We start from the raw sequence: 15,146 nt of genomic DNA, 5'->3' as shown, positions 1-15,146 counted from the left end.
GTTATTTCGAGCCTTGTTTTGTTTCGGCAAAAAAAAATACCAAAATTCTAAAATTTCGCCAAGATTTCGAACCATGAATAGAGGAGCCTATGTACTTATAATTACAGATTTGAAGAATGATGAATTGAGTTAATGTTTGAGAGCCTGAGGGTTGTGTGTGATTCTCCCCCTCTTTCTTTATGCGATTTCTCACCCCTTGTTGGATTAGTGCAATTGTGTGATTCCTTCTTATTCATTCTTTCTATCCTGAATTTGATTTATATTGGATTTAGTAAAGATCCTGCCTGGGATTAGATCACTTGTGATTCAATCTTACACCAGAAAGCCACCCCAAATTTCAATAGCTAAGATCTCATATCCATATTCTCTTTAATCTTCATCAGCATGATCGCCATATTAAAACTAACTCTACCCATCATAGAGATAGAAAGGGAAGAAAAGGAATATGTGGGTTATGATCATCCTTCATGCAAAGCTGATGTTTGATTTTACTTTTAGATTCTCCTATTCTTCTCTTTATCCCTCTCTATTTCTGCTTCTGTTTCTCTTTCTGTCTCTGTCTTTCGTTGTCTCTCCCCCATGCAATTGCCGAATAAACTAGAAGCAATTGTTGCGTAGAAACTAGGAAACTGAAAATGAAGGAATATTGGGCAAAACCTTTGAGTCTTTGGCCATAAGAAGGAAAGGAAAATGGGATTTGGAGAGGCCGAGATGGGTAAAAAAATAAATAAAATAAAAAAGAAGAACAACAACAAAGTGTAAAAGGATAATGAAAATGGGTTACATATCGGTGTTTTACTCATGAGGGCTAAAGCTTCATTTCATAGCATCACTTAACAGTGACTAACGGTAGGGGGTCTGAGTCTAATTTGGTGAAACAAGAGGGTGCTCTTATAATAGTGGCATTCTCTAGGGTGTGGCATTGTAAATTTCCCTATAAGATATAACTGTCTCAATTGCTTTAGACAAATTAGTGTTTGCATCATTTAGTTATAGCTGAAAACGTTAAATTATGGATCCCATTATGATTAGTAAGGGGGGAGGGGGGAGGGGGAGGGGAGGGGCGGGGGAGGGGAGGGGAGGGGCAGAGAGAGATATCGTGGTAGATGCAACTGTAACCACATAGAAGCACGAGTAAGAGCATAAAGTAAGTACGCAGGTAGTTGTTCAACCACAACTACTTCATAGATGACATTCTGTTATGGTGGGGGTGTGAGTTCAGCTTAGATGCAGAATGTATTTCAGTGAGCTTAGTCTTTTTAAGTGGTTCTAGCACCACTGTCATTGTATCACAACACTGGATTACTACTTGGTACTTTTATCTCACTTAGGTTAATAAAATTGTTAAATAACAAAAACATAACGGGGCCAAACATACACAGCAAATAACAGCCTAGATCCAGAACATGATAAAATAAGACCCTTCAGCAGATATTATAAACCTGAAATTTATTATGAATTGAAAATGTTCAAGAGAATATGCAAACTCACCAAAAGCCAAATCTTGATCCACTGCAGTTGCCTCAGACATATCTGAATCCGCTGAGTGACCAGACTTAGGATCATCCATGGACATTGCAAGAGCCTGCTCTAATAATGCAGTCTCATCATCCTGTCACCAGTAAAAGAGCAGCCTAAGAAGCCATCTGAAGCAAGAGTACAGTAAAACACCATGGAGTCATGGACAGTCATAGAAGTTCAAGGCGGCAATTAATAACAAGCATGAGACATGAGAAGAATTAGTACAGTTCTCACAAGGTTTTGTTAGATTCAGCTCAACAGTTCCACCTTTTACACAGGATCATGCAACAATAAGATCAGGATCTAGCAAAAATGTAGCAACAGCGCCAAAGATGGGGATCAGGTTCTAAACAAAATAGCTAGAACAACCATGACACACACAGATATGCATAAAACATGTGTTAGAAAAAAAACCAGTGTGTATTTGCCATTCTTCGGACTGCTGCCTGATTGTTGATGCAAATCAAATTGAAAAAAATAAAGGGTGCATCTTGTTGTCACCAAAATGGTGAAGTGAGAAGTTGTAGTTGTAACCTCCTTTTGATTGGCCCTTCATTTTATTTTCAGAAGTTATTTAATGTAGGGGTAAAGAAAGATTTTTCAAAATGATTTGAAAGTGACATGAAATTATTAAAAGCTGCACATTTTTTAAGTAGGCGTGTAAAATGACAGGATTTACTCTCGTTGAAAAAAAAAAAAAATATGTTATACTAAAACGGAAAAAAAATTAAGGTTACTAATTTTATTCACCAGCCTTGGTTACAAACAAGATTTTCACAGCAATAAAGATCTGCTGATGCAGATTCAAGATTCAAACAGAAGTATGTCAGTATATAAGCAGGGGAAAAGTCAGTCCAAGAACCAGATCTGAAGTCCCATCCATTCAGCACCTTTTGGCCCAGTTTTGGTCTTAAATTGAACATATGGTTCATTCTTTGGTTCAAGTTTATTAGTCTATGCATGGGTGCTTATTTCCACTTTTATCTCTTTTCATTTTAGTGTTTCCAGAAGGCCTGGCAGGTGTCATTAATTCCAGCCCCGCTTCTAGTTACTAGTTCTCTGGTATTTCTAGTTGTAAGATCTAGAGTATTTCAGTTTCTACTTTACATACTTGCTAGATTTGTAAGAAGCTCCTCCACGCATGGAAGGTTCTCTTTACGTTATTTCCTTTAGTTATAAAAGAGAAAGAGGGGTAGACTTCTCCCCCACGATTTTGAATACTTACCTAGCCTTGTGCAACCTTAGACTGTGAGATGCAACTTAGAACCTAGTACGGGAAGCGGTACTTGTCCTGGTGGGACTCTGGGACTGGAGTTTGGTGATATTCCTTGCTCCACATATGGATGTGAGAAGCCTAAACATATCTTTCTTCTCTCCTTCAACTATCAAAGGACAGTTCTTATCTACTCTCAGCCCCACTTTAGGTAAGAGTTCTATCCCGGGTTCTAATTATTGAATCAGAAGATTGTGTCATTAATCCATTCATTTCCATTGATCGATGCTTCTGATTTCTAGTGCAGTTTCTGTTATCAATCAATTGATTTAGGTCTGACCTTCGTAGCTGATTACACATGGAGTTCAAGATCCACCTCTAATATCAGTTCTTGTTTCTTAAGTGACCTCCAAATGCTGATCGGTGATATTAAGGTTCTGGAATTAAACCATTTCGGTAACTGCTGAAATACCTCATCTGTTGCAAAGCACTTCTACTTACTATTTTCAGATCCACCTTGTTTCTAATTCCATTCTCAGTTCTGTAGGTTACTAAATCTGAGTTGTACTTTCTGGAACTTTCTATTTTGGCAGCACTTAATGTCCCATGTCTTAGTTGCTAAATCTGAATTCTCTGGTTTAGCAACGTACTGTTATAGAAACCTGCTAAATTCTCCAGATCTGACCATAGTATTGTCACCTAAATTTACTGAAACACTCATCCATCTCATAGACAACTTGATCGGACTTTGGACCACATCTGATCTTTCTTGACTAGGTTACTGAACAACTCTTAATTGAGTTAAAGTTGACCTGTGGTCCAGAAAATGTGTTGGTTTCTAATCCCTAGCCCTTAGGTTGTTAGCTAGCCATCAAATTGGTATCAGAGCTATGGATGAACATAGCTCAAGAGAATCCGACTCTATTAACCTTCTTCGATCAATCAGTCAAATCAATAATATGTTCCAGCAGTTGTCGGATAGTTACTGTTATGGAACAAACGTTTGAGTCACATCCTTCGCCTACTTATGAAATTCTAGCCATCATAGACCTAACGCATGATTATCAGCCCACTCTACCACCAAAACCATGAGAATTCATGGATGGAGGGACACAGAAGGTTCCCACTCCCCAACCTTCCTTTGAGGGCTTCATGAGAGCATATCCTGACAGTCATATCGGAGCACCTAATAGCTAGTCACCAGACTCACCACCTAGTCTCAAATATAATAGCCGAAAGTGTATTCCACTAAGCCTTTTCCCAACTGAATGGGATCAGCCACATGAATCCTTCAACCTGTTTAAAGCATTTTTTTGTCAAATCTAATGGATGCATATCTTTTGTCACTACTTCACAGGCAATTCTCAGCCAATCCCTTGTTCTTTTAGCTCCTCTAATCTGGAACTGTTACTCCTCAGAGGTGCATTCAACAGCCTCCCTTGTACATGCCTAACCACCTCCAAAGAAAACACCTTCAACTTGCCACCTATCAGGGCCTCTCCAAATCACCTCTAACATGTTCATTTCTTTCTTTCTCTTCTTGTTTTGCCACACATCCACCCCAACATCCTTATTTGAGCAACACTTACTCCACCCCCACCCCCCACACACACACACACACTTTAGTTCTATGAGCACCCACCCTGCTTTAATTCTATGAGCACCCACCCTGCTTTAATTCTATGAGCAACATCTTCCCAATCGCTCCATCTACAATGGAACTGAACTAACAAAAACTCACTTTGGGGCATGCCCCCCCTAACCAAACCATTTTCTCCTATTTTTACTATAGTTAGTTAGTACCACATTCCAATCATTGACATCTATGTGAAATTCATATTAAGTCACACAATCTTCGAAAACTTAATACATAGCAAATACTAGACACTGGACTTATCTTACACTAAACAAAATCAAAAGGTAAACTATAACAAAACTCTAGTCACTAACTTCCTCAAGAAATAAACCATAAGGACTCGACAACAAAGAACAAAACCAGTCCAATGCAGTAAAGCCAACCATAAAGAAGACAGTCATCATTTAAAAAAAAAAAAAAAATGCAATATGACCAACCATTAGATCATTTCTTTTATTTCCTGCTTCAGGAGCCATAATGCTACCACGGTCAGTCATAGTTGTATCCTGTGAATTCGATGGCTGTTCTCCTTTTTCTTGTCTGGAAGCTTCCTCTGCAGCCCTTTTTGCAGCAGCTTCTTGCCTTGCCCTCTCCTCTTCCATTGAAACCCTTAGGGCAAGAGCTAGTTCAGGATCTAAGTTGGGATCCACACCAAAGTCAAATCCAGACACACCCCCTGCTGCAGCTGCTGCTGCGGCAGCGGCTGCAAAACCACTTCCTCCTTCCCCATCTCCAGTAAATATGGGTGTGCTGCAATCCAACCCCACCCCCAACCCAAAAAAAAAAGGAAACTCCATCATTTAAAATGTATGAAATGGCCTAAACAACAAAAATACCATTAAAAAAAGGGGAAAAAAAAAAAGCAACAAATTATTGCCACTCACCTTATAAGAACATCAGAAAGAGCATTGGGACCGGCAGGAACATGAACAATGTGGCTGCTATCATTGTTATTCACAGCAGAAAGGAGAGCCTCCAGCTTCTCTGGCTTCCCATCATCTTCTTCACCAAAATCAACAATATCAAGAGACACACTATTCTTTTTTAATTTCCTTCCTATTGCTTCCAATAATTTCTTGTCATGTTTGACAGGACTGCAAGCATAGACAGATGACAACAAATTAATAATCTAAATGGTAATGAAAATCCACAAAACATATTGAGGGGCAAAAACATCCACCTTCCAGCAAAAACAATAATTCTTTGTTGCTGCTTTTTGTTTTGGCGATGCTTAAGAGCCAGCTGAGCTACCTGAATCCCAGCAGCCAAGTTCATCTCACCTCCTATCTCTAAGCCTACACATATAAATAAACATACCATTTAGCAGCATGTAACATAGATCAACATGTAATACATAGTACCTCACCTTTCGAACCATGGTTCGTAATTTCAACCGAAATGTCAAATTGCAGTCAAATATTTCGGTTTCAATGGGCCTTGAAACGGAATGAATTCAAAATACAAAGAATACAATATCTTGTCCAAACGAATGAAAATAATTGAAATGTCAAAATTTTGGTCATGATAATCAAAATATCACATTCTTTCACATAAAATACCAAATTTGGAATCAAAATAATTTGAAATTGGCGAAATGTGTCAAAAGTGCTAGAGCGCTTCAAATTTATTCAAACTCGAGAATTCAAACCTCTCCAAACTCATATACACTCCCACGACAATATTGCAAAGGCATATTTAGATTGAAACTATAAGAAAGAGATGTCTTTAAATCTTTCCATTTTGGGTCAATTTTTTTGCAAGAATATCAAAGGGGAAATGATACAGTATGTTACGCTCTACACTAGCAACCTAAGGTCCAAAGCCAAACTACCACTTTTGACTTTTTTTTTAATATTATATTAATTCAAACATGTGTAATCACACTTAAATATGTTTTTGAGTACCAAAATGGCCATTTCTCTCTCTCTCAAACGAAATGGACCAAATGGGGCCATTTTGACGATTTTGCTGAAATTTTCAGTTTTGGCCATAATCGGAATGGTCACCAAAATTGAAACTTGCCTTCCATTAGGACTACATGAATTTATTATTTTTCTTTCTTAGTTTAGAAGGGGTTATATCTCAAGAGATACAAAGATGACGCATCAAATGGCGTGGAATTTCATCTCGGTACAAGGGATCTTGTGGAAGTTCCCTCAACAAATTATTGGAGGAATCTGCAAAGGACGAAAAAACGAGATGGTGTTCCAAGGACAAAGCTCACAGGTGCTTAGGATCTATGCAGGCCTTGAAACTTAGAGGTTTTATGTATTCATTTGGGTCTCTCTCTCTCTCTCTCTCTCTCTCTCTCTCTCTCTCTCTCTCTCTCTCTCTCTCTCTCTCTCTCTCTCTCACACACACACACACACACACACAAAAATCCATTTCTATCTAGAACACCAATGATAAAGACCAGAGTAACTAACATATGGGATTTGTATCTCCAACACACGACTGAAAGGATTCAACATAGTCTAAAACAAGCAAGTTAAGAACTCAATTGAACCATCCAGAAAATAAAAGATAGGATCCTCTGCCATTAAATGAACCCTATATGAACAATAATTAATTAATTAAGTTATCCCTGTATAACCTGAACTCAAAGGACACTTACCCACCAAAGCTACATCATGGAGAAGACAATCTTCACTCAATATAACCAAAGACACTATCCCACCACTAAATGAGCCAACTCTGGCAGGCTTCTAGGAGCCCCTCTCACATACAAATACATGCAGTAAAATACTTGATTACCTATGATACCCAGGAGGTTAAGGATATCAATATGACAAATGGTATCTAGATGCCTCGAACTGCAATTCTAAAACATACAGACATTTCTCAGTAATTCAATAAAATCTTCGAATGTTTAGTAATAAACTAAAACTTATGGTGGGTACAACAGTAATTTAAAATGGGTGCTTCATATTCATATGAGTGTTTAAATGTTCCTTGTGAAACGAATAGAACCCTCAAAAATAGCTACTATGATGAGATATGTTCTAAGAGTATCAATACACTTCCACCTCATATTTAAGGGGGCAACAAAAAATCGTATTAGTGCCAGAGAAGTGACCAAAAGATGCAGAGAGAGCAATAGTTTATATATATATATATATATACATAGATAACCAAAAATAAATAAATAAATAAATATTATCAGAGATTATGATTTTTTTCAGCTGCACTCTAACAGGTAGCAACAACTAGAGCCCCATCTTCATAAGAAATTATGGCAAACTAAATTCTAACTCTGCAATATCAATGACACAGACCAAGCCAATATATTCTCGAATTAACATAAAACCTCCGATTAAAATTGAATTAGCCAACCATATCAGCCTAAAGCTAGTGTAATCACAAAATGTCCTGGCAACCACAACAAGAGAAAAAATTTAGAGGACAACAGCAGTTCAAACTACGAGAAAGATGTTTTTTTTTTTGAAAACATCCCTACTCACAATGAAATCAAAATAAAAACTTACCATGCATGCATGCCAAGATCTTGCCCAGATCGCTCGTAGGAGTGACCAAAACACGTACTCCTTTTCCTGCCATGGTCAAAACTCCCACAGTGTTCTCCGGATTAGACTGAAGAACAGGACAAATCAATCTTTAGTCTTCATAATAAATAAATAAGCTCTTAATAAGTGAAGCAAAAAAGAAGAGCGACGAATGATGTCAACCAAATCAAACTGAACAAATACTACCAACATCCAAACCAAATACAATGAAATCAAAGAAATAAATACTAGTAACAACTAGAAGAGTCACAGATGGTCGTTGCCTGTGTTTTTGCTCCACATATCAAATTCACAGCATCAGCTTGTGCTTGAAACCTTGCAGGTGCATAATCACCATTTCTCATCCATTCAGAATTATCAATACAGATCATGGTAGCCTATTGAGCGAAAAAACAAGACGAAAAATTAAGTTAATCCCCCTAATCCCTATAAAGAAAACAAATAGAAGGCAAAACAAAAGAACTAGTATAAAAATGAAAGCAGTTCCATTGCTAACCTCGAGCACCATGGCTGAAAATCCAAAGATAGTGCCTGACCAAAAAAAATTTGAAGAAAGCTCCCCGTTACTATAGGAAATAACTTGGGTTTAACTAGATAAATAAGCTACCACCTGCATTGCACATGGAACAATAACAATTATGCATTTCAAATCAGACAATTAGAAAACAGTAGAGTTTAACAACTAACACCAAGGACATGATCAAAGACATTAAGTATCATCAAGGTTTAACACTAAAGGAGCTTGGTCAATATCAGAAACATTACGGAGGAGTTTAGAGAGTCCAAACAGAAACAAATAATAGGGAAAAGAAATTTGAGATAGAAAACCCTATCAGATTATGGACGCAAACGCAAGTTTGTATAGAACAAGATCTCCATTTAATGGATCCCCTCTTTTTCTTTTCTGTGGAAAATAGCAAATTTTATTGATGATAAAAAGAAAATATAACGATCAAAACAGAACCATTACAATACCCAATCCAACATTCCATGGAACCAGAAACCAGAATTACATCAGTCTATTACTGCTGCAAAGGACTGAATCCTCTCAAGCCAAATGAACCTATAAACCCTTTCCCTTGCCTATAGGTCTGCAGCTTTGTGTTGACCGATCTAAGTGAATCTACTTCTACAAACACAGGTTTGATTACTCTAGTTCCTTCTTATTCTACTTGGTTAAGCCAGTGTTTGCAGTTTCTGAAACTCAAAAAGTGTAGATAAAATATAATATTAAAATATTACTTGTTTTCTGGGTTGATATTGGTAGTTTTCAAGTAAAATTGGATTAATATCAACAGAGTTTTCTTAACTTTATTCAGTCCCTTCATTCCATCGTGAGGTTAGAGACGAAGTTGTAATTGCAGAGAAGTCGCGAACAGATCATATAATCTGGTACAATCAATGTTTAAAACAGAAAGGAATCTTCCATACAACCGTTCTGAGTCTCTGAGGAGCACTCAAGATTTGGCAAATTTTTTGTTAAATTTGATTAGATTATTGAGTTTTCTCCCTCGTTCACCAACTCTGGATTTCCAGAACTTTCATCTCTTTAATAGTTTCCATTTCTGTTATAATTTGTGAGGGGAAATACATTCTCTTTGCATTATCCCCTAAACAGATTAAAATATTGTCTGATAAAATTATAAAACTTCTCCATCTAACAAGTATATTCGCAATAAATAGTTTCCATTTTTGTTATAATTTGCGAGGGGAAATACTCTCTTTGCATCATCCCCTAAACAGATTAAAGGATTGTCTGATAAAATTATAAAACTTCTCCATCTAACAAGTATATTCGCGGTTAATAGACAGACTACTGCCAAAATTAAGCAGACCATAACAAAAAAAAAGAAAAAACTGGTTTCTGATCAGAAACGTATATACAATCACCCGTAAAAGCATCATCCTACCACATGGAAACTTATCAAGCTTCACAATTCTTTTTTTTTTTTTTTTTTTTTTTTGGTGTGGGGGGTGGGGTGGGGGTGGGGTGGGGTGGGGGTGGGGGTGGGTTGGACAGGAAAGAGGGTATTCCTGACTGTTAGACCACAGAAACCAGATCCATTGCATCAAGGTTAATAGAGCATGTCAAAACATAAAACCAGAAATTCTCAAAGCCCCTATCCTTTTCACCGAGCCAGCATTCTTTCCCTTCAGTTTTTTTCAGTGAAGAAAATCATAGGATGTTAAAGTGCACTACAGTTCACATATAAGACGATTCAACAATTTATCTAAAGCTACCATTAAAAGCCTGTACGCTGTTTTCCTCCTCCAAAGTCTTAGAACCCGTATTTTAGAAACCCTAAAGCTAAATTTTGGTAGGAATCAAGTCATTAATCGATTAAAATCACATTTATCCCAAATATATAATTCCCATTTCAATGTATTAAGATATTGTGGGTGTTCGTTCAAGATTGAAGACAAAGCAATCCCTTAATTCAACAGAAACAACGTTTAGGAAACTGTACTTAGTAATCCCAAATAAATCAACATAGATCAGAGATATCGTACAAAACCAACAGTTTCAACTTGCTTAAAGACACTTCAGTCTTGAAATCTGTAGCGGAAGACACAAAATCCTCAATTACCTTCTCTCCAACCCTACGAAGCGATAATCACTGAAGGAATCAAATACATATAAAGAGAAGCGAGGATTAGCAGTTCGATCGTAGGCCGGAGAAATAAATAGAGCTTACCGATTAGGGTTCGCTATGGTATGCGAGGCTTTTCTGCGATCGTCAGAGGTGAATGTTCTAGGCGTAGTACGCAAGAGAGTCTCCCGAGAACTGAGACACGAAGACAATAAAGTGGAAAATAAAGGGTAGTTTTGGGGAGTAGATGGTCATTGCACTATTGCGTGAAGCGCCTTTACCTACACGGAAGTTCCTTGCAAGACAAGACAAGCATTTTATGTTAATCAAATAGGATCGGAGTTTTAGAGCACTGTATCGGAACCGTTATCGGTCATCTCAAAAATCAATATATTTTTTTTTTCGGGTACAAACAAAAATCAATATGATATTGGATACAGATCGACATGGATACTCAGAACCATGAATAGGATTATTGTTTACATGTTAAAAAAATGATAATAATAAGTGTTGCTTAACACTAGAGATGTAAATAGGTACTAAATGTCCGAATTCGAATCCACATTCATATTCATTTAGGATTATTCGCATCCGATCAAAGGGTATCTAAATCTGAATTATATGAAAAAATAATTATCCCGTCGATTAGAGTTCTTGAAGTTTCAACAGATTCTAAAGAATGAAGAAAAAAGCTAAGACAACTTAGAAAGATAGATTAAAAACGAATTATATTCATTAAGGATAGAAAGATCTAGATTACACAAGTCAGAGAGTAAATGAATAGTCAAAAATTTAAATTCAATTCACATTTGTATCTATATCCGATCATGAAATATTCAAAATTTGATCATATTATTTGGATTTATCCATACTAAATCCATTTACACCATGACAGGTGAACCAATAGTAGTGCAAGTTTGGCCAAGGAGCATGAGCCCACCTAAATAATGCCCATAAATATTCAGGGCATAAATTTGGCTTTTTCAACACAAGGACTAAACTAAGGCTAGGATTTTCAAGCCAAAGGTTGGATTAGGGCTAAGGCCTTGGGTTGAGATACAACTTGAAAAGTCTTGAGTGAACGCCAAGAGAATACAAGGGAAAAAAAATTGATGATAGACAAAATCCACCATTAAGAAAAAAATCACAGAACACAAGATTCTTAGGCACCATTTGATAACGTTATGTTTCTTCCGTTTTTGCGTTTCTTGTTCCCAAAAACAGAGAAACAACCTAAAAAGCATTTGATAAAGTTGTTTCGTTTCAACCATTTCTAGAAACATAAATCAAAATTTATGCCTATTTACAATTCTAGAAACGACTTTGACAAAACAAATCCGACTTGTTTCGTCCTTTCTATAAACAAATTTGAGAGAGAAAAAAAAACTGTTATGCCCAAAAATTCTCTCAACTATTTAAACCTAAAAAGAGGCAACCAAACTCTCTCCTCCTTTTGGCCATCCGATGATACTAGTGGGGTTTTTAGTGGCATTTAAGTCTGCAAAAAAATGTTTCGAGAAACAGTTTTATCAAACACCAAAAAATTCGTTTTTGTTTCCAGAAATGTGAAAAGTCATTTCTGTTGTTTATAGACACAAAAACAGCGGCAACATTATCAAACAATGCCTTAGACATAGAGGTCAGGATACTTCCATTTATTATGCATCCGTTGGAAAAAGACTTTATAAGATGGACCTTAGCGTAATAGTAAAGTTGTTCCACTGCAATTTAGTAATCACATGTTTAAAACGGAAACAGTTGCTTCATGAATTGGGGATAGGATTACCCACATTATGAACCTCCCAAAACTATGTAATGGCGAGAGCCTCATGCATTAGGTAGACCCCTTTGGAGCAAGAGTTTATCATTTGGATAGTGTGTGCCCAACACTGTGTCTACATCCCTCTTTCCCTAATCCTCACAAACTTTTCTAACTGCGAGTAAGTCAGAGCTTAGTGCATGCAGCGGAACACGCAAGATGCTTTCGTCGTGGGTAGCACTGCGACTAACTCTGTAAAGTGGGTAATGGGTTCATGCATTTGGAAGTCAAGCATAAAAAAATAATAATAATAATAATTTTGAGTTTTGAATTGAGTGGCTTAAATTTGTCAATAGTTCAGTGGTGGTTTTTGAATACTTGAGCACGGATGAGTGATTTGATTCAAATTGAAAAAACTAAAAGAACCAAGAACAGACCTAACATGATCCTAAGAGAGCTTATTGTAGAGCAAGAATCCACGTAGACGACCCCATTTAATTGGGATCAGGCTGAGTTGTTGCTGTAATTTTTGTCTGAGATGACTTTTGACAAAATCGACCAACCAAATCAATTGCCTATTGGATTACAAAGTACCAAGACATGAACCACACCCACACACTCACCATTTGATTAAATGAACAATAATAAATTTATTTATCTTTTAGAGATTTTTATTCAAAGAAACTGAAGGATACACCAAAACCCTAGAATGGCACAAAAGAGAGAGAGAGAGAGAGATAGTAACAAGGAGAACAACTCCTAAGATCCCAAGAAAATAACATATGAGAATTCCTATTAAGCAATCGAATTCATGTTATTTGGATACTAATTGAGCTACAAATTCATCAATATTAATGTCTGAACTTCCACCTTTATCCATTGCTTCTTTAGCCAAACTCTTCCATTTGATGGAATTCTTCTTAATCACTTCCCCTCTCTTTCCCTCCATAACTTCCCTTATACATAGCTCTACCTCTTCTTTTCTTACAATCCCTTTATCATCAACCCTAACTCTGATTCCTACTCCCCAAACATCCTCAACATACTTTGCATTAGTGGTTTGATCTGTCCACTGTGGCATTCCAACCATAGGAACCCCTAAGCTCAGTGCCTCTAGAGTAGAATTCCAACCACAGTGTGTAAAAAAGCATCCTACTGCCTTGTGGGCTAACACATCTAACTGAGGGCACCATGTCACCACCAACCTCTTGTCTGATGCTTCATCCACAAACTGGTTACTGAGCTTGTCTCTCTCTGATGCCCTCACTACCCATAGGATGTAACTGTTGCTCCTCTTCAAACCTTCTGCTAGTTCTTCCATTTGCTCAACTCCAAGATTAGCCAAGCTCCCAAATGATACATACACAACAGTTCCACTTACCCTATCATTTAACCAGTTCATGCACATACTAGTGTTAGGATTGAAGAGATTAACATTGTAGTCTTTATCATCTTCAATCCTCTTGTCAAGGTACATGGATGGTATAGTTGGTCCAATCGTCCGCAATCTCCAGAGTTTTGCCATCCAATCCACCACCTAAACAAAGGAGAAAATCTATTTCAAGAAATATTGATAGAAATTTTTATAGGATCAATATGACGGATCAATGAACACAAGAAAAAAAACATGATTTATAATATAGAAATGTTTTTAAGAGTCACCTCATTCTCCAATTTGTCAAAGGTGTTCACAAGAACCCAATCTACTTCATCTATATTAGAGAATTGATTCACAACCATTGCTGCGTAACCAGGACAATATCCTACTACATAAAGAAAAGATGGCAAGTCTTGTAGTTGAAGTGGTGGCAGCCCTGGAACTGAAAAAGTACTCCGGTCCGCCGGTGGTGGGATGGTGAGAACTCCCCTTTGGACATGGCAATAGATGTTATCAACGGCACAAGATTGAGTGAAGAATACAGCTGAAATCAAGCCAAAATCTTTGGCTACATCCAAAACCCATGGTAAGAATGAGTCGTACACAAGGCAATTGACAGGGTAACCTGAATCAGATTGTTTCTTTATGAGCTCAGTCAAGGTTTGTGAACCTCTTTCTTGTAAACATGAGAGATAGGTCTCGATGCTATCGGCTTTCGCGAAACCACCATCATCGAAGCCATCAGAGATGGTTTCAATACTTACTGAACTCGATTCAGATTTCATGGACTTGGAGATGAAGATGGTTACAGCAAGTGTAGCTTTCAAGCCTTTTGAGACTAAACGTTTAGAGAATTGGAGGGTTGGGTTTATGTGGCCTTGGGTTGGGTATGGAAGCACCAGGACGTGGCCTCTGCAAGCTCTCTTTTCCTTCTCCATTATCTCTCTCTCTCTCTCTCTCTCTCTCTCTCACTTCCAGAGGAAATTGGGGCTGAGAATAGCTTCTTATCCATGGAAACGAAAAGTCTCCCTACTAATTTTTTTTTTGTTAGAAAAATTCTACAGACTTTGGCTACACAAGTGGCTTCCCAACTTTTAGCTGGAAGGTTGAAACATTTTTCTTCTTGTTCCCATCATCAAAACTGACAGAAAATTACGGTTGCTTTTAGTTTGAAAGCGGATCAGCCCCATAAGAGAATGGATCCTAAAGTCTTATAATCATATCTAAAGTTTAAGTTTGATCGGAGTTTTACATGTGGTAAAACTGTATTTAAGAATACGAGAGTGCATATGAGTATAGAGGGGGTGCATGGATATATGTACAAGAGGGTCTAGCATTGTATGAATGTATAAATGATTGAATTTGAAGTTGACTATGATAAGTGAATATGCTATAAAATTCTTAAATATCCAATGGTTAAATATGTCACATCATTCTTCCATGTGATAGAATAGACCATCGTTACTAATATAAATGTAATCAATTTGGTTACAATTAGATTTTTCATTTAGTTTTTCCCAATTG

General features: G+C 37.1%; 2 protein-coding genes across 10 annotated transcripts in view; both read right to left on the bottom strand.

Moving 5' to 3' along the window:
• Positions 1–10,742, bottom strand: part of LOC122075866 (26S proteasome non-ATPase regulatory subunit 4 homolog) — a 31,032-nt gene extending 20,290 nt beyond the window's left edge. For 4 of the 9 annotated variants that reach the window (XM_042641045.1, XM_042641052.1, XM_042641046.1 and 1 more), the window contains exons 1-8: positions 10,591–10,742; positions 8,391–8,504; positions 8,158–8,271; positions 7,856–7,961; positions 5,551–5,665; positions 5,255–5,464; positions 4,808–5,120; positions 1,492–1,612 (exon numbers count right to left, since the gene is read on the bottom strand). In XM_042641045.1, coding sequence (XP_042496979.1) covers positions 1,492–1,612; positions 4,808–5,120; positions 5,255–5,464; positions 5,551–5,665; positions 7,856–7,961; positions 8,158–8,271; positions 8,391–8,402 — 991 coding nt within the window. In that variant the 5' untranslated portion in view covers positions 8,403–8,504; positions 10,591–10,742. Of the gene's footprint in view, positions 1–1,491; positions 1,613–4,807; positions 5,121–5,254; positions 5,465–5,550; positions 5,666–7,855; positions 7,962–8,157; positions 8,272–8,390; positions 8,505–10,405; positions 10,502–10,590 lie in introns of those variants that run through there. The other 5 variants (XM_042641049.1, XM_042641048.1, XM_042641047.1 and 2 more) reach the window with 5 other exon arrangements.
• A 2,267-nt stretch (positions 10,743–13,009) lies between these two features.
• LOC122075781 (UDP-glycosyltransferase 74F2-like) lies at positions 13,010–14,617 on the bottom strand. The gene is made up of 2 exons (XM_042640943.1): positions 13,907–14,617; positions 13,010–13,781 (listed from the first exon to the last, which is right to left on the bottom strand). Exons 1-2 carry the CDS (start codon positions 14,558–14,560, stop codon positions 13,059–13,061), a joined length of 1,377 nt encoding a protein of 458 aa, XP_042496877.1. The 5' UTR covers positions 14,561–14,617; the 3' UTR covers positions 13,010–13,058.
• Positions 14,618–15,146: the final 529 nt, after the last annotated feature.

This window comes from Macadamia integrifolia, chromosome 4 (assembly GCF_013358625.1).
Source record: "Macadamia integrifolia cultivar HAES 741 chromosome 4, SCU_Mint_v3, whole genome shotgun sequence".
Taxonomy (NCBI): Eukaryota; Viridiplantae; Streptophyta; class Magnoliopsida; order Proteales; family Proteaceae; genus Macadamia; species Macadamia integrifolia.
This window is presented reverse-complemented; position numbering and strand designations above follow the sequence as displayed.

Coding starts and splice junctions, on each gene's coding strand:
- LOC122075781 (XM_042640943.1), bottom strand. CDS start 14,560: ATGGAGAAGGAAAAGAGAGCTTGCAGAGGCCACGTCCTGGTGCTTCCA. Junction 13,782..13,906: donor TTGACAAATTGGAGAATGAG/GTGACTCTTAAA, acceptor TCCTTTGTTTAG/GTGGTGGATTGGATGGCAAA.